Here is a 19,152-nt window from a genome sequence, read left to right on the forward strand (position 1 = left end):
TAAAGGTATGTACCGACGACCAGGTGGCCGCCTTACATACCTGGACCACTGACGCCTGATGGCGAAAGGCCCAGGAAGTACTGAGCGCTCGAGTGGAGTGCGCCCTAACAGGGAACGGAGGACTCTGACCCTTAATAGAATAAGCCTGTACCACCGTCTGTCTAATCCATTTGGCAATAGTCGCGGCAGATGCAGGCAACCCCTTTCTGGGGCCATCCGTGATCACAAAAAGTGAATCCGTCTTACGGAATGATTCCATAGCTTTCAGGTATACCCTGATTGCCGGAACCACATCCAAGGAATGCAACGCATGTTCCCGATGATGATTGGGCTGAGGACACAAGGAAGGTAGTACAATATCTTCATTCAGATGAAAATCTGAAACCACCTTTGGAAGAAAGGATGGCTTAGGATGAAGCACTACCTTATCCCTATGAATCACTAGGTATGGGGACTGGCATGATAATGCAGCCAGTTCTGACACCCTGCGAGCAGAAGTGATAGCCACCAAGAAGGCCACCTTCTGGGATAAAGTAAGCAAGGGAATCTCCCTGATGTTTTCAAAGGGAGGTTTCTGTAGAACTGACAAAACTAAATTAAGATCCCAGGGCGGTAAGGGCGCGCGGACTGGTGGAGCCAGGTGCCGCACCCCCTGGATGAAATTCCGCACCAAGGACTTGGTAGCTAAAGGTTTCTGAAAGAAGATTGCTAATGCTGAAACTTGACCCTTGATGGTGCTCAAGGCTAGTTTCTGCTCAACCCCTTTTTGCAGAAAGGCCAATATTCGAGTCACCGAATAGGTACGTGGAGGAAATCCTAAAGATTCGCACCACGCAATATAAGTCTTCCATGTGTGATAATAGACCTTGCTGGAAGTCGCTTTCCTTGCTTTAATAAGGGTAGGAATGACTGAAGCTGACAACCCTCTGTCCTTCAGTACTTGGGTCTCAATGGCCAGGCCATTAAAACCAGCGACTGTAAAGCGCGATGGTAGATTGGTCCTTGAGACCACAGACACTCCCTGAGACGAAGTTCCCACGGTACGTCTGCGACTAGCATGTCCAAGTCAGCCAGGCCGGCTTGACGAGGCCAGCCTAGAATTTCTAGGACCACTGGCGCTGACTGGATCTGAACCAGGCGTCCCTAGAGCTATCTGGCCCCGACCATCCGAGAAAGTCTGGTCGTTTTCTGTTCCCACACATTTATCAGATACCTGATTCCTATCAGGAACGGTGATCTTTTCTGGTTGGACCTCAGGGACCGAAGTCACCCGGCTAGAGGCTTCTTGGTCTGTCTGGTCAACCAGATCCGATTCCTGTGGGGAATAGAGACTAATCTTAGGAAAAGGTAAAGGAAAAGATTTATTCAGGGAACGGTGACTACCGCTCCCTGTAGAACTTAAATGTTGTAAGGGAAGAATCGCGGTGGTAGTAGTAGTCGATGCTCGATCTAATGTCCTGAATACCGGTGAAAACGTCCCCCCACCCTCAACCCGGGTGGGGGCGCACCTTCAGGCTGTATAATCCTTTGCTTCGGGTTTGGCTGAGTCGGTCCTCTGTTTGTCCGACCAGCCTTTCTTGAACCCTCCTGGAGGAGTCTTGCCTTTCCCGCTTGTTCCAGCCGGGCGTGCGAACCCTTTATGGGCGGTAAAGAAAGGTCCTCGCTTGTTGCGAGGTCCCTTAGCTTTAGCAGCCTTTGGCAAGAAAGTGCTCTTGCCCCCAGTGGCGTCCTTAATAATTTCATCTAGGGTGGCCCCAAAAAGGCGATTCCCCTGAAAGGGGAGATTCGTCAAGGTCTTTTTGGAACTTAGGTCAGCTGACCAGCATTTTAACCACAGCACACGTCTGAGGATTACCGCTGACATAGATGCATGCCCTAATAGGGGGGTAGCATCCAAGGCTGCGTCACAGACAAACTGTAGCCCTTGTATAATCTGTTCCATCAAATCAAATGTTCCCTGGGGGATATCTTTTCCCCTTAGGTCTTGGCGTACCAATCTCGCCCATTCCGTTAGTGTCTGGGAAACTAGACCAATAACAATTACTGGTCTAAATGCTGACCCTATCAGGGAGAAGATAGTGCGGGACTCCGCTTCCATCTTTCGATCCACCGCATCCTTAAAGGACGAAGTGTCCTCCACTGGGATAACCGTGGCTTTATTCAGCCTGGAAATAGGTGGATCCACCACTGGTGGTACCGTCCATTTCTTAATGAGGGATTCCTCAAACGGATAGCGTCTAGCAATACGCTTGGAAATAGTAAAGGTACGCTTAGAATGCTCCCATTCTCCTTTAATTTTATTACCAAAACACTTGGGTACAGGAAAAACCTTCACCGTTTTAATGGGCTTGTTAGTACCAAAGGGAATCTCTGTTTCAGTTGCCTCTGCCGGTGAAACCTCAAGTCTTAAGGTTTCCCGCACCGCCACAACTAGTGCGTCCACCAATGCTTCTTCCTGAATTATAGCGGGAGAAAGAACGTCCTCCTCACTGTCTGAGGGAGCTTTACCTGAGATAACAGCCCTTGCAGAGGGACCTGCAACTGCAGTGACCATCTCTGAATCTGAGTCAGAGGTGTCAGATAATATAGGGGTAGGCGGGGGTCGCTTTCTTGACCCCCGTCCCTGACAGGCTGCCTCCACCCGAGCCACCAAAGACTCCAAAACTGCTGTAAATGCATCCATACTCTGTGCACCGGCGGGTCCCGTGGCCCCCTCGAGGGAAACAGGTGGGGGTACTTGTGTGGCAGGGTCCATGATTATTCCAGTAACTACCCGGAAAATACAATTCAAATTTAAATAAAAAACTTTTTTTTTTTTTTTTTTTTTCAGACCCCCAGCACCACAAAAGCCCCTCAGTGTTACCTGCTAGGGATCCCTATCGATCGAGAGAGAGAGAGAGATAGACCCCCAGGCTCACCACTTGATGCTCAGAGTTCACTGCAACAAGGTTACAGCGCTGTGTTCACAAACAGGAAGTCTTTTGGCTGGCTGCCCAGGAAGAAAGGAGGCGGCTCCGCCCCTCTGCACGCCTTCCGGCGCCTCCCCTAGCTCCACGAGGTGTTTGGATCACCTCAAACATGGCCGCCCCCATGCTGGAGACACGAGGCTACGCCAAAATGGCGGCCTCATGCGATCTAGCAAACAATGGCGGCGGTTAGTACCGAATAGCGGCGTGACTGCAGAGCATCACAACACCTTCTCTACATGGGGATTTAGCCTGGTCGGCAGTACCGGCCCTGGCGGACCGCATGGCAGTTCGGAAGGCCTGCTATCGCTGGAGACTTGACTAGGAAAGCAGTCTACATGTTCGTGGCTTCTGACTGGTAGGATACTTATATTATCACAGTAAGATACCCATACTGCCACTAATTACAATCTTTTTAACATGTTTACAATTAGATTGTCAGCTCCCAAACCAAGCCTCCTGGCTTTTTGCACATAAAAATCACACTCAAAGTAGGGGGATCTGTGCCATGTTATAGGATAGAGGGGAACTCATCCTTACCATACAGAGAGGGGCCCGCGTTCACCACAAGACCCGTCAGGGGAAAGGGGGAACATACTACTCACCATACCGGAACCAGGCGGGCACCAACTCCTGACAGTACCCCTCTCCACCGGGGCGGGAGGGCTGTCGACCAATACGGACGCCGTGACTCATGGTCCTTGGCGTTTCAGCGAGACGTTTAACTCGCGGGGTCAGTCCCTCCAGTGGGACTATGTCGCGGCCGACCCAGCGCGGAGCTATGGCCTGCACGCGCTCGTAGGCTGAACTGGGGTGACCACCGGATCTCAACATCCAGCCCGTCGCCCAGTTCAGCTTTCTTGCTTGAAGATCTCACAGGAACACTGGAGAAAAAAGCTGTCTAAAAAAATCTTTTTAAGAAAAAAATCCTGCCAGGACCGAAGATCCCAGCAAGGTATCTAGGTCCTTACTCCTGACTAGACAGAAAAAAACTGATTTGCTGTGGCAGAGAGAGAGAGGATATACCCTCGGGGACTGCCCCTAGGGTGTGGCCAGAGCATTTTATTTCCTGTCTAGTCCTACTCCTGTGGAGGCAACATAACCCGAAGGTGCTGTATCACCGAGGACTACGTCTGTCAATGAGCGATAGAGAAAGTTTAATTTTAAGGAGGTAAGTTTTAATATTTGTTCTATTTATTAATCCCATTTATATCAACAGCTTGCCGATCACACCAATGATTCATGAGCTGTAAATATAAAAACTATTTCATGGGGTTTCAAAAGAAGGGAAATTGGGTTAGTGTTGGCTGTTCTGTTGGGATCAAGGAGAGAAAATAGTTTATGGCTGATAACACACAAGCAATGTTGCTGCTCTAATCAAATGCCAGTAGTAGGATCACTAAAATGGCCGCTGGTGTGTCCCTATGAAATTGCTTCCTCTATAGCAGGGATCCTCAAACTGCAGCCCTCCAGCTGTTGCGGATCTACACATCCCATGAGGCAGTGTAAAACTCTGACATGCCCAGACATGACTAGGCATGATGGGAATTGTAGTCCCTGAACACCTGGAGGGCCATAGTTTGAAGACCCTGTTCTATAGTCACATTCAGGGAGACATCCCTCTGCCGCTGGCCTGAACACTGCTGAATCTCAATTGCTGGATGATGGGAGTGACATTTTGCTGCCTCAGCTAAAGAGGGATCAAATTGACAGGCAGACAGTTTGTGATCCTGCCGTTGTTGGTTTTGACAAATTGTCAGTGGCAGGATTGCTATTTTTTTATTATTTTTTTTTAGATTTTCTTTGTGTGTAATTTGGTAGTCTTTGCAAACTGAAATTTCACCACATTCACTAAACTCTGGGAAAAAATTCACTTGCACAGTGGTCAGCCTATTTGCCATTGGTAAATCAACCCCATGAACTGCACATAAACATGAAACACAAGAGATAGAATAACCGCCACACCATCACCCTTACCGACATACACATCACAGAACAGGATCCAAGAGCCGAGGAGGAAGTGACTATCAAATGAAGCACACCACCCAGCAATTAGTGGAAATATGAAAACACACTTTACTTGTTGTTCACGACAGACCACAAAATCGCTTAAAAATGACTTGTGCCCACAAGAATGTGGAGTATCCTGTACAAGCACTGCGGTTAATGCCTAGGAGGGCTTCAGCTACTTGCACTAAGCTGGGTGGTACATGATACTGAATGCTATACATTTTATGTGGAATGAGGTTTATGGTCATTTCTGACATGGACACGCAGTTTATTTTAGCAATTACTTATATCTAGGTTTATTCATACACCTGAGCTTGTGTAGAAATACGGTAGTAAAAAAAAACAAGTGTCAGTGGTTCCAACAGCAACCTAAATCCGCATAATTTTTTAAATCAAATTATCAAAAAATAACCGCAAGAATCAAATTATTAAACAATTGATTTCTATGGACAATGCAAAACATCCATTTAAACAATGTTTAGTCACCAACTGAATGTTATCCCATCACTTTATAACACACAGTAAACTACAGAAACCAATCAAAAATTGATTTTGCAGCAACCTGCTGTGGTCTAGTTGCTACTGTGTACTGCATATTACTTTCCTTGGTGTTTGTCATTTGAACAAAAAAAATGCTGTAATGATTTTCCACCTGTGAAGATTTCATTATATTTTGGGACATAGGCTCCGCTGATTCCAAGCTTTAGATCACCAATCAGCAGGGATTGTGAGCTTTGCCTTTTCACTGAGCTTTAAGCTATACCTACTATACCAATTACCCATCAGAGTGATAATAATTATTAAGCTAGGTTACCATAGTGGCAGTCTCTATTGCCTCTTCGAAAAGTGATTCCCAGTGAATCTCTTTTCAGAAGGTGGTAGAGCAGTGGATTCCAGGCATTCAACAAGGCAAATACAATGATTTCTGTGCTCTAGTGTTAAGAAGTGCTGTCATGTTGATGTTGACCCCTCTAGGGTTGTCTAATTTTGATTAGTTAAAGCTGAACTGCAGTAAAAAAAAAGTTTTTTGGGGAACACCGCACCAGTCACATAGGTTAAATCTAATAAAACCTGTATCATGATCTGATTATTGTAAAAATCCTTCCTCCAGTAATGCAATTTGTCCTCCCCTCCCAGTCCTTTTAATCCACTCACAAAACTGTTAGTATTCTTCATCCAGAATGCAAAGCATTCTGTGAATGGAGGAGGGTTGGATGAATGACAGGATCTTTCCTGCCCATTTACAGAATGCCTTACATTCTGTGAAAAAAATACTAAAAGTTTTGTAAATGGACAAGGGACAGGAAGGGGAGGTTGAATAGCACACGTCCTTCACAGCTGCAGCATTTACTCTTAACCCCTGCAGCCCCAGAAGATCACCAATGTGGGGAGTAACTGGCATCACTGGAAAGAGGACTTTTACAGTAACCAGCAAAACATAGGATACACTTCATTAGAAGTTACTTAACTGTTGCTGTGTACCAAATAAGATTTCAGTTTTAACGTACAGTGTATTTTCAGTGAACCCCATATTGTGAATTATTTTTGCAGTGTTCATCTTTAACTTTTTTATATTCTTGCAATTGCATATTTGTATTATTGTAATAAATGTGCAGATTTGCAGATTAGTCACTAGAGGTGGGTTAGAATAGCTACTACAATAACTCACCCTAAGGCAGTGGTTCTCAACTCCTGTCCTCAGGACCCGCTAACAGGCCAGGTTTGCAAGGTAACTGAAATATATCACAGATGATATCCATTTGCTGCTCAGTGATTGCAGTATTCTAGTCTGCTTCTCCCCAAGTTTATACTTAAAATCTGGCCCGTTAGTGGGTCCTGAGGACAGGAGTTGAGATCCACTGCCCTAAGGCCTCGTGCACACCGGACATTTTTACAATGGCTGTTTTGGGCCTCAGATGTTTTTTTCGGCAGCCAGCAAACTCCCACATGTTATCCTAGGTGTCCATGCACACGTAGGCTGTTATCAGCAGTTTTTGGTAGGGACGTTTTCTGGCTGGACAAAAAACCCAGAACTAGTGGGTTTTAGGAGGCGTTTTTCAGCTGTAAACTCTGATAACTTTGATAAAAGCTCAAAAATTCAGAAAAATGCCAAAAACGCAGCTATTCTGCGTTTAGCAACGTTTTTGAGCCTTTTAAGCTTTTCCAGGAGTATAGTTTTGCTAAAAAAAAAGCTAAAAAACCCTTAAAAACGCTACTTCAAAAAAAAGCTGAAAAACTCATTCTACAGCTTTCTACTGACGTTTTGATAACGTCCGGTGTGCATTAGGCCTTATTGTTTAACAGTTGTTGAGATAAGATATCAGCCTCACATAGAATGCATTATTTGCAATAAAACAGCTAATTCACAGACTTGCATTGTGAGAAGGAGCAGTAAAGCACAACCATTATATAGCATAGGGTGCAGAATCTATGTAATGAGCAAATATGGCTTCCCCTTCACATATACATTTGCAAACTATATAGGGAATAGATTTAAAAACATTATTATGCATTAATAAGATTATTTATATCAAGCTGATCTCTTTCGCGTGTGTTAAAAAACAAAAGAAGATTTTTTTTAAATGAGCTAAACTGAACAGAGAAATAGGAAAGAAAAAAAAATAAAGAATACACTGAGGGGAACACTTACGCGGTACTGTTACTCCATAGTGCTGGGTGTCACTGATCAACACTTTCCTCTTCAGTTCATTTAATCCAACACCCACTGGTCCTAGAAGTATAAAGATAATATGTTTGAGTACAAACCACATTTCTGGCACATGCTGGCACACACAAACATATAATTACAAATTCAGAGCAGAATATGCAAGATGTGTGTGTAAACTAACATTATATAGTTACATAAACCTTTGAGAGAGGTACAATCAGTACATATTGCATATTTTGTTAGTTCATATGCAGCCAACTCTCAGCTCCCTTTTACATGTGTTTTCCCAGAGTTCTTTGCTATAGAAGATACTTTTCTACAAACCTCAATAACTTAAGTTAAATTTTACATGGCTCAAGACTTCCATTTGCATTAGGAGTCTTTGTGTGGGGAGAGGGGTGTGTGTTCCATCCAGGAGAGGTGTACTGCTTGGGAAACAGTATTCCACGTGGGACAGATTCTCTTACTCAGGACTGGAAGAGTTGGGACAGCTAAGCAAGTTGACAAAAGACTTAGAGAGCTGAGGCAACGAGTAAATTTAGGTGACTAGAGGGGGGATCTATAATTCTCTGGTAGAGTATGTGAACCTAGAGCAGTGTTTCTCAACCTTTTTTGCACCCCATTGTAAAATGTAAAAAAAATATTTGATTAGTTTTACATACTGCAGCAACATCCACACACGTAGGACACCCAACATTAGAGGTATTTTTTTCTTTTAAAAGCAAATTCCTTTTTTGCACACTGGTACTGACTAGCATTCCAATGTTTATCTTCTCCATCAATTTCTCTCCATCAGTCAGCTAATGTGACCCCAGTGCTGTGGGAGAGGGGCACAGGAGGGTCAAACAAGGATGCTGTGGAGGCAAGAAACATCCTCCTTCTCAGCGGATTACATCATTGGTTGTTATGATGCCAGTGTCTAGAAGGTGGTAATGGTGCATAATGAAAACCCGTGACTTTGTGCAACTAAAAGGCAGGCTTGATCCACCTGCTGGCTTGTATAACATTTTTGATACATTTTTAGGCATTTTGCCAAGGCACCCCAAAAGAAGCGTCAAGGTACCCTGGTTGAAAAAGGCTTACCTAGAGACCCCTATCTAGAGGCCAGGAGGGAGCCCATGCAGCAAGGTGCTGTTCCTAAGGCTGAGAGAGCATGAAAAGCCTGTGGTCTGGGTTGACCAAACAGACAAGCAGTGCTGCTGGCAAGAGAAACAGCTGGCTCGCCATTTTCAGTTGGTGTTTTGCTGTGTGAAGCTGACGCTCCTGCAAGTGCAACCTCTGTGTTGTGAACGTTTTAGTTCTATAGGTTTGGAATGGCAAGACCCATTCAAATGCATCTACTACATGAGTAAAAGCAAAGTTCCAGGCTAAAATGCAACAAGGTCTTACACAATACAGCACGCCAGGCCCCCTCATTTTTGGATATCTTTTTTTTTTTTTCTCTTTTTGGTACCTTTTGTGTTCATTTTCAGGTGGACTTCCGTCCTCACTTGTCGCGCCAAGGTACGTAATTTCCGCGATTGAATTGTGCCCTCCTCCTTCCCCAGCTGCCTTCTGGGACCTGTGTGTGTGTCCCAGAAGATGATGGGACCATTCAGAAAGTGCAGCATGACTCATACATGCAAAGTAGGAAACCAGCTGTGAAGCCTAAAGACTTCACTGCCGGTTTCCCTTACTAGCAATGCCAGTGGCTGCACCGGAGCCGACGGCTTGTGGTGCCGACATCGTGGGCTCCCTGGACAGGTAAGTGTCCTAATATTAAGTCAGCAGCTACAGTATTTGTAGCTGCTGACTTTTAATTCCCCCCCCCCCCCAGGCCGGAGCTACATTTTAACCAATCCCATACCTATCTCATATATATATATATATATATATATATATATATATATATATATATATATACACACACACACACACACAATTACCAAAAGTATTGGGACGCTTGCCTTTACACACACATGAACTTTAATGGCATCACAGTCTTGGCCCGTAGGGTTAAATAATGAATTGGTCCACCCTTTGCAGCTATAACAGCTTCAACGCTTCTGGGAAGGCTGTCCACAAGGTTTAGGAGTGTGTCTATGGGAATGTTTGACCATTCTTTCAGAAATACATTTGTGAGGTCAGGAACTAATAATGTTGGACGAGAAGGCCTGGCTCACAGTCTCGGCTCTAATTTATTCCAAAGGTGTTCTATCGGGTTGAGCTCAGGACCCTGTGCAGGCCAGTGAAGTTCCTCCACCTCAAACTCACTCAACCAGGTCTTTATGGACCTTGCTTTGTGAACTGGTCCAAATAGTTTGGTGGAGGGTGGGATTATGGTGTAAAGTTGTTTTTCAGGGGTTGGGCCTGGCCCCTTAGTTCAAGTGAAGGGAATTCTTAAGGCCTCAGCTTACCAAGAAATGTTGGACAATTTCATGCTCCCAACTTTGTGGGAACAGTTTGGGGATGGCCCCTTCCTGCTCCAACATGACTGCACACCAGTGCACAAAGCAAGGTCCATAAAAACATTGGATGAGCGATGCCCCCATGGGGAGGGGAAATAGGACCTCATGGTGCGTGTACCCTGTTGGCTTGTGCAGTGATATATCAAATAAGAGTGTTAAGCAGTGCTAATTTCGTATACTAAAATATTTTCGCCCACTAAATTAAATTAAAATGCGGCTAAAACTAAAATGACATTTTAGTCAAAAGACTATGACTAAAACTAAATTGAAAATTGCCATCAAAATTAACACTACTCTGCTGGCCATTTCTAAATCGGCAGCCTGTAATAGCACATTAAAGTTTAAACATGTATTGCACCACCCCATAAGCATAAGAGGTATCTACTAAGCTGCTGAGAGAGAAAAATTAAAAAAAAAGCTTTTTTTATATTTTTTTCTTAATATTTAATGTTAGTAATATATTCAGGTAATATGTGCGAGGTCAATACAGCCAATAGAGTTTACAGTTTTTTGTATTTAAAGTTGCGTTGATTGTTAAAAAGCAATTGATTTTGTTTATTTATGAAACTTGGTTTTATTTATAAAGATGTTATATATCACAATGGCTAAGTGTCGGTTCACACTACCCCGACTTGTCAGGCGACCTGTCAGCCTGACAAGTCACGGTCCATTGTGTGCTACGGGAACCGTTCTAATAGGAGCGACTCAAGTCGCTCCGACTTAGAAAATAGTTCCTGTACTTCTTCGGGGCGACATCGGAGCGACTTGCATTGACTTCCATTATGTGAAGTTCGTGCAAGTCACGCCGAAGTCACGGTGCACGCGACTTCACAGGTCGCCCCCGAAGTCGTGCCACGGTAGTGTGAACCGGCACTAAATCTGTGTCTGTAGTGCATGTTCAAATCTTAATATCATAAATAATGACATATTATTAGATTTTTACTCCAGGAGAATATCATTTGTTTGGAAATTCTAGAGAAATGTTTAAATAATGCATTACAATTTACCTAAACTCATTAGATTTAACCACTTCCCCTTAGGTGGTCATATGACATCCTGGGCTTTAACTGGGGATATCTGAATGATACATGCAGCTGTAGGTATCATTCAGATATCATTTTTTTCAGCCGGTGATTCCCTTCACCAGCTTGATCATTCTTACGGGCGGGAGGGGACACCCCCCCAACCCCCGCCGCTCTCTGGTGCTTCTACCAGCTCGCCCGTGCAATCGGCGAGCCGGAGAAGAAATCGTCCGCCAGCGGAGGTGTCACCATAGAGACTGCGAGGACCAGATGGTCCCCAGCAGTCTCTATGACTCTCAGGGGCCTGGCAGTTTTCAATACTGCACTGATCTCAGCTGAATAGCCGAGATCGTTTTTTTTTTTTCAGGCTTTCTAGCCTGTAGGAGAGATCTGAGGTCTTATTGACCCCAGATCTCCCTATAAAGAGGTCCTGTCATTCATTATTCCTATTACAAGGGATGTTTACATTACTTGTAATAGGAATAAAAGAGATCAAGAAAAAAAAATGAAAGGGAAAGTGTAAAAATAAAAAAATGTAAAGTGCCCCCACCCCGCGTGCTCGCACGCGGATGTGAACTCATACTTTTGTCGCGGCCACATTTGTAAAGGGCGTTCAATCCATACATGACCGCATCACCGCAAACCTTAGAGTGAGAGCAACAATTTTAGCCCAAGACCTTCACTGTAACTCTAAACTGGAAACCTGTAACAAATTTTAAAGCATCGCCTATAGAGATTTTTAAGTACCGAAGTTTGACGTCATTCCATAAGTGTGCACAATTTTAAAGCATGACATGTTAGGTATATATTTACTCGGCGTAACATCATCTTTTACATTATAGAAAAAAAATTGGCTAACTTTAGTGTTTTTTTTTTTAATTCATAACATTTTTTTTCCACAAAAAAAACGCGTTTGAAACATTTCTGTGCAAATACTGTGTGACATAAAAAGTTGCAATGACCGCCATTTTATTCCCTAGGGTCTCTGCTAAAATATATATATATATATATATATATATATATATATATATATATATATATATATATATATATATAATGTTTGGGGGTTCCGAGTATTTTTCTAGCAAAAAAAATTATGATTTTTACATGTAGGAGTGGAGTGCCAGAAATCGCGCTTTTCGTGCCAGAAAAGGTGACTAAAACTTATGAGATTTTAGTCGACTAAAACAATTCAGATGACTAAAATACGACTAAAACTAAAATAGCATTTTAGTCAAAAGACTAAACTGTGACTAAAACAAAAATGGCAATTTATTTAAAAGACTGTAACTAAAACGAAATCAAAATTTGCTGCCAAAATTAACTAGTGTTAAGTGTGGTGCGCTGGAAGCACCTGAAAAACGTGAGAAGAATTTTAATAATTATTAGTTGCTTTTATGGTATAAGCACTATTGGCGATCTTTCTTTTTATACATGCTCTCTGATGAGACTGTCATGAGGCAGTGGCAATAAGGAGGAGGAAAGAGGAGATAAAGCTAGCCCACATCTTAGCCCTGGAGGGGCTAGAAAGCGCATTAAGTAAGGCAAGAATATACCCTAGGCCTAGGGGGGTAGCACGAGTGAGGTGATACACTCACATATTTATTGAGCACTTCAAGTAGCAGATGGAGTGAAAATCACAGATTGGGATTGGTGGATGGCAACATGGCAACAATAAATAGACCCTTCACTGGAGTCACCATATGGACTGCACTTCTATTTAATACATTTGTTTACAGAGATTACTTTAGTGCAAAACAAATGCACAAATTTATACTTTATTGTCACTTTTTAATACAGGTGTGTGATGATTTTAACGGATTGTCATAAATGTTGATTTTTATGTATAGAGTCAGTATTTGGGATTAGATACTATTTTTATATATTGTTTAAAAAAATAATAATAACATAAAGACATAAGAAATGATTAAAAAAGAATAGGAAAAGTTTGGGACTATTATATTATCTTTTATCTAAAGAAGGGGCTTCCAAACTTTTCAAACAAAGGGCAAGTTTACTGTCCTTCAGACTTTAGGGGGGGGGGGGCGGATTGTGGCCGGTGGGGGTAGAAAATGTCCCAGCACAGTTAAATTAAACATGGCCTTGGTGGTCAGTAGGAGGAAGAATAATGTCCTATTATCGGTATCAGTGGGATGAACAGTGCCCCATTATTAAAGTGGAACTTTGGCCAGAAAATTGAGTGCTGCTAGATCACTTCAGACTGGCCCCTTTAACAGGTATAGCATTAAAACGTTAAAAATTGGTGCCTATACTGGTTAAAATCCAGCAATACTCTGTCTTATTCTGCTCTGGACATGCTCAGCTGCTCTCTATTTGTAGGCACTGCTGAATTTGTAGAGGCCAATCTGTTAGTGGAATTAAACCCTCCTATCCTTTACAGCCAAGGAAGCTGCTTCTGTTTGATCTGCAACTGCCATGGTGCTGCACATGTGAATAGTTATGACACCAGCCATTTGATGGTTTGACAGTTTGGTTGAGGATACATTCAAATGTCACAGTAAGCAATCCCAGCATTCCAGAAATGTAACTATTTTTTAACCGTTAAAACAATGGGTTTAGTTCCACTTTATGATTTACTGCTGTTCAGGGGCTCTGGGCATCATCAAAATGCCAGCCACTGGCGAGAAGAAACAGGAGAAATGCTGGAGGCAATTTACAGAACACAATATTTTAGTAATGTGGATCATATGTTTCTTGCTAAAGAACATTCTTTTTTATCAAGTTGTTATGGGTAAATTTCCACTTTAATGTCAATAGAAGAAATAGTTCCCTCATTTTTCATGTCAGTGGAAGAAATAATGCCCCATCATTGGTATCAGTGGCATGATTTATGCCCCTTTGTTGGCGTCAGTGGGAGGAATAGTGCCCCATTATTGATATTAATGGTAGGAATACCACCCAATCATTGGTTTCAGTGGGAGAAATAATGTCCCACTGTTGGTGTCAGTGGGAGGAATAGTGCCTCATATCATTGGAAGGAATAGTGCCCCATTATTGATAATGATGGTAGGAATACCGCCCCATCATTGGTTTCAGTGGCAGAAATTATGTCCCACTTTTGGTGTCAGTGGGAGGAATAGTGCCTCATATCATTGGAAGAAATAGTGCCCCAACGGCCGGATTAAGGCTGGCAAAGGGTCGCAGTTCGCAGACCACTGATCTAAAGGTAAATAAGAAATACCCTTAAAAAGAGCTTTTTTGCATACTATTATTGAATGAAATATTTTGTATACAGAGGCACAGAAAATATTGAGTGCTGGATACTGCTTACGTTAGTGGCATTTTGGCATTCCCAAGACAGAACAATCTTTCTTTGCAAATATAATAATAACATTTAAATACAAAAACACAAGGATATTGAGAAAATATTTCTTATAATATATATACATTTAAAATATACACGTTGATTAAGCTTTAAGGTATAGTTTCTTTTTGTCATTGATGTCCAGGGGTCCTCCCAGAACCTCCATAAAGGCCCATCACATCCCTCTCCCTTCACCAGTTCTCTACACTGATGTAAAGAAGCAGATATTTGCCCCATTTATTTACAAGGAGAGGATGTGCTCCAGGCACAATTTAACAGAAATGTTCAAAGTAAAGTTCTAGTGAAGAATGTAGCAGCTCAATCGCCTCAGACATATTTCACACAATTAGATGGTTTGCAGCAAAAACAAATATATTAGTAGTAAACCACACTATTTAAATATTGTTTTAGGCATATTTTGATGAAAACTGACTTACTCCTTTAAAGACCCTTTTTAATGGCAGGCTGCATTGTGGAGCAGATTTTTCCCATCAATCTTTAAAACTGTATTACTCTTAAAATTCTATTTTAGTGAAGCATCCAGACTCAGGGATTTAGTGCTGGGCAGCTGGATGTTTCCAGATACCCTTTCTAAAATGAAAAGAATCCAGACACTTGCATTTAAGCCATTGTTTTATAATAAACAGCAGTCAGTCATTAACTGTAAGCGGTTATTACTCAGATATAGAAAATGTTCACAGTTTGAGGACAAATCATTTTTTTTTCTTTGGATAACTTTTTTTTTTTTTTTTTATCGTTAAACCGTTCACTCTTGGACGACAATCAGAGGGTGTTTAAGGAGGGCTCTCCATGTCCAATTTTCATTAAAATATTGTCGAGGTGCCGAAGCAAATTTAACATACCATATATACTCAAATATAAGCTGACCCAAATATAAGCAAAGGCACCTAATTTTACCACAAAAAACTGGGAAAATTTATTGACTTGAGTATAAGCCTAAGGTGGGAAATGCAGCAGTTACTGGATCCAACTGGACCACCACGAGACCCAAAACAGGGGCTGCGGGCATGGTACAGGAGATGCAGGGCTGTGGGCATGGTACAGGCATGGTACAGGAGATGGTTCAGGCATGGCACAGGAGATGGTTCAGGCATGGCACAGGAGATGGTACAGGCATGGCACAGGAGATGGTACAGGCATGGCACAGATGGTAAAGGCATGGTACATGAGATGCAGTGCTGCGGGCATGGTACAGGGGCTGCGGAGGAATCATGGTACAGGGGCTGCGGATGAGCCTCACTTACCTTTCCGCCTTACATTTAAAAATAGCGCCGCCCGGCGCCAACACGTCACCGCGCATGCGCCGTCTGCTCGGGAATAGCCGAACGTGTACGGGTTTTCCAGGGAAAAAGGTAAGCGAGACTGTGACTCGAGTATAAGCCGAGGGGGGCTTTTTCAGCATAAAAAAACATGCTGAAAAAGCCGGCTTTTATGGTATAGTATATATGGTATATATTAGTGGCCCTTATTAAAAAGCTTCTCATAACTTGTCACATAACTCATTCTTCACTTTGTCGTTTGCAAATGAAGAACCCTGTTGCCAGGTAACCAGTCATAAAGGTCTGCCTCATTTGGGGCTGTCCCAAGCCACAAGACCTGCAGTTTCACCTGTTGTGTAGTTCATAACTAACCATGTTTAGCTTTGCACCGCACTGGTGCAACCATTCGAGATCTGCAGTAGATGCATGTGCAGTTGTAATGGTTTGCAATGCAACAAAGGAGGGAAGCCAATCTTGGCTAGTCGCCAGACTGAGGAGCTCCTGGAGTCTAGTTCCAATAGAAAAGTTCTAATAATTACGTGCAACTTTCTTTTTGTAACACCCCAACAGATACGTTCAGTCACAGGGAGCACCGACCTTCATAAGTCAGTGTGCCAAAAGACATCGCCCTGTGTATCATCGAGAGCTGTGCAACTAGTGCTATTCAGACCACGTGTGTTACCTCATCTGCTATTTCATCATGAACAGCCAGTTAGAAAAAAGAGCAAACATGAAATTCTGCATGAAACTAGGCAAATCTGCCACAGACATGTTTGACATGATTCAGCAAATTTACGGCGATGCTGCAATGAGTTGAAGATGAAGTTTAAAAGTCATTGTTTTGACACAACTGCAGAGATCCATCGCAAATAGCAGAAGGTGCTTCACACGCTTCTAAAAAAAGACTTCCGGGACACATTCCAGGAGCGGCAAGAACGCTAGAAGTGCTGTATTGCTGTGCAAGGGGACCATTTTGAAGGTGATAGGTGTAAACGTAGCTAAATAAAGAACTTTCTTGTAAACAGAGCTATTCTCAAAACTTTTTGATACCACCTCGTATTTCAACCCAGAGATTAACACCACCATGTTTTATGATGAGACACCACTTCACAAATAGTCCTCAACGATAAAGTACACGTCCAAATAAATTAGATAAATCTGAAGGATTACAATAATATGTGGGTCCAAAACACATACAATGTCCAAATCGGGCAGAATTAGCCATTTTCTCTCCTCTGTGTCATGTGACTCGTTCGTGTTACAAGGTCTCAGGTGTGAATGGGGAGCAGGTGTGTTAAATTTGGTGTTATCGCTCTCACTCTCTCATACTGGTCACTGAAAGTTCAACATGGCACCTCATGAAGGAACTCTCTGAAGATCTGAAAAAAAAAGAATTGTTGCTCTACAGATGGCCTAGGCTATAATAGGATTGAAAAAATAAAATATTCTGGTGCGCTAAACTTAAATGCTATCACTATTAAGTGATAAGGACCACAAACATAACAACCTGTGATAGTGATAATACAATATAACAATGTGTGTAACACAGGTGCTACCTACAAAAAATGAAAAAAGGTGACTGTGAAATACCCCCAAAAGGGTGTATTAACAACCAATATAACCAATGTGCACAGATGTCACAATATAGTAAAATATTGACTACAGTGATTCCCACAAACAAATAAAATTAAACGTGAGATGCCCAAAAAAAAAAAAAAAGGGGGTGTGATAAAAGTCCAGTGAATAGTGTCCCAAGTTGAATGTCAAAAACCCTAAGGTTCTGGATAAACGAGAAGCACTGATATCTTCAAGTGATGAAATGGAGTTGCATGGTGAATATTCCAAAACAAAGCGTGTCTAATTCTTATATCGTGAATCCCACCACCTTTAGGGTTTTCTTCTTACCAGCAGGTGGAAATATAAGGGCAAAAACAGCCACCCCCCCAAGAGTGATGACTCCCTGTGCAGTAGGAGGGATAGTGCGCTTCTTCACACTCTGTGGAAGAGATACCAAAATAGCCTCTTACCAGATGGATGCCGTTCTGAAGCTTATGTCTGCCCTTTTAAGGGTCTCCCCCGGTCTGGTGAATCAATTTTCACCAATTTGATGAATGACTTGATAAGCTGCCTTGATAGTTCATTGACCTTCAAATATCTCCAGAATCAGAGTCCTCTTTACAAACGTAATAGTCCTCTAAGCCCCGATTCTCATTTGTGCGAGTGCTGGGTTCGCATGTAATGTCGGAGCGCACTGCTCCGACATTACATGCGATCAGCTGTGCGGTGCGAGTTTAGCCATACAGTTTGTATGGCTAAATTCGCATCGCACCCGGAGCAAACACGCACAGGAGGCATTTTTGCAGCCGCATCAGGATCGGATCGCACAGCGGTTCACACTTGTGCGATCCCATCCTGTGCGAACTGCACGATCGCACTGCGATATGCGATCAAACTGGGGGTGTCGTTTGATTACATTGAGACCCCCAGCGTATCGCATATGGCAGTGTGAACTGCCGGGGGTGCGTGTGCGATGCGGGAACAGGCTGCGAATTCGTGTGAACCGAGCCTAAGTCCTGGAAGGCCATGTAGATGTATAGAGACCGCTTAGTCAAGTTCCACTTGCTCAGAGTTCCAGAAAGCAAAAAGCTGACACACTAGCTGCTGCTAGGGAGCTACATTTCATTGAGGGAACCATGAATGCCAACATGTACTGTGACATACTGAAGCAGAGCATGATCCCCTCCCTTCGGTGACTGGGCCGCAGGGCAGTTTTCCAACATAATAACGACCCCAAACACACCTCCAAGACGAACACTGCCTTGTTAAAGAAGCTGAGGGTAAAGGTGGTGGACTGGCCAAGCATGTCCCCACACCTAAACCCTATTGAGCATCTGTGGGGCATCCTCAAACAGAAGGTGGAGGAGCGCAAGGTCTCCACCAGCTCCATGATGTTGTGGAAGAGGACTCCAGTGGCAACCTGTGAAGCTCTGGTAAACTCCTTGCCCAAGAGGGTTAAGTCAGTGCTGGAAAATAATGGTGGCCACACAAAATATTGACACTTTGGGCCTAATTTGGACATATTAACTTAGGGGTGTACTACATCCAAATATTTATGTATATATTTATAAATACAATGGTTTTTAGATTCTATAACTTTCATTCAGGCTAAAAAATATACACTCATTTGGGTTATTTTTTTACAAAAGAAATGTAGCATACAACAATCTGGATTACATTTATAGAAAGAATAATTTTAGTTGTTTGCTAAATTTTATAACAAAAACAGTTTTTCAAACTGTTCGGTATTTTTTCGTTTATATAGCAAAAAATAAAAAAAACAGTGGTGATTAAATACCAAAAGAAAGCTCTATTTGTGTGAATAAAATTATAGAAATGTATTTCGGGTACAGTTGCATGACCAAGCAAATGCCAGT

The 19,152-nt window shown here is 42.7% G+C and overlaps 1 protein-coding gene across 1 annotated transcript in view; it reads right to left on the minus strand.

Annotated features, from left to right (window-relative positions):
- Positions 1-19,152, minus strand: part of MPP7 (MAGUK p55 scaffold protein 7) — a 401,547-nt gene that overhangs the window by 63,730 nt on the left and 318,665 nt on the right. The window contains exon 12 of the mRNA XM_082259696.1: positions 7,627-7,707. Coding sequence (XP_082115822.1) covers positions 7,627-7,707 — 81 coding nt within the window. The remainder of the gene's footprint in view (positions 1-7,626; positions 7,708-19,152) is intronic.

Source organism: Pelophylax lessonae (genome assembly GCF_965119305.1).
Source record: "Pelophylax lessonae genome assembly, chromosome: 5".
Taxonomy (NCBI): Eukaryota; Metazoa; Chordata; class Amphibia; order Anura; family Ranidae; genus Pelophylax; species Pelophylax lessonae.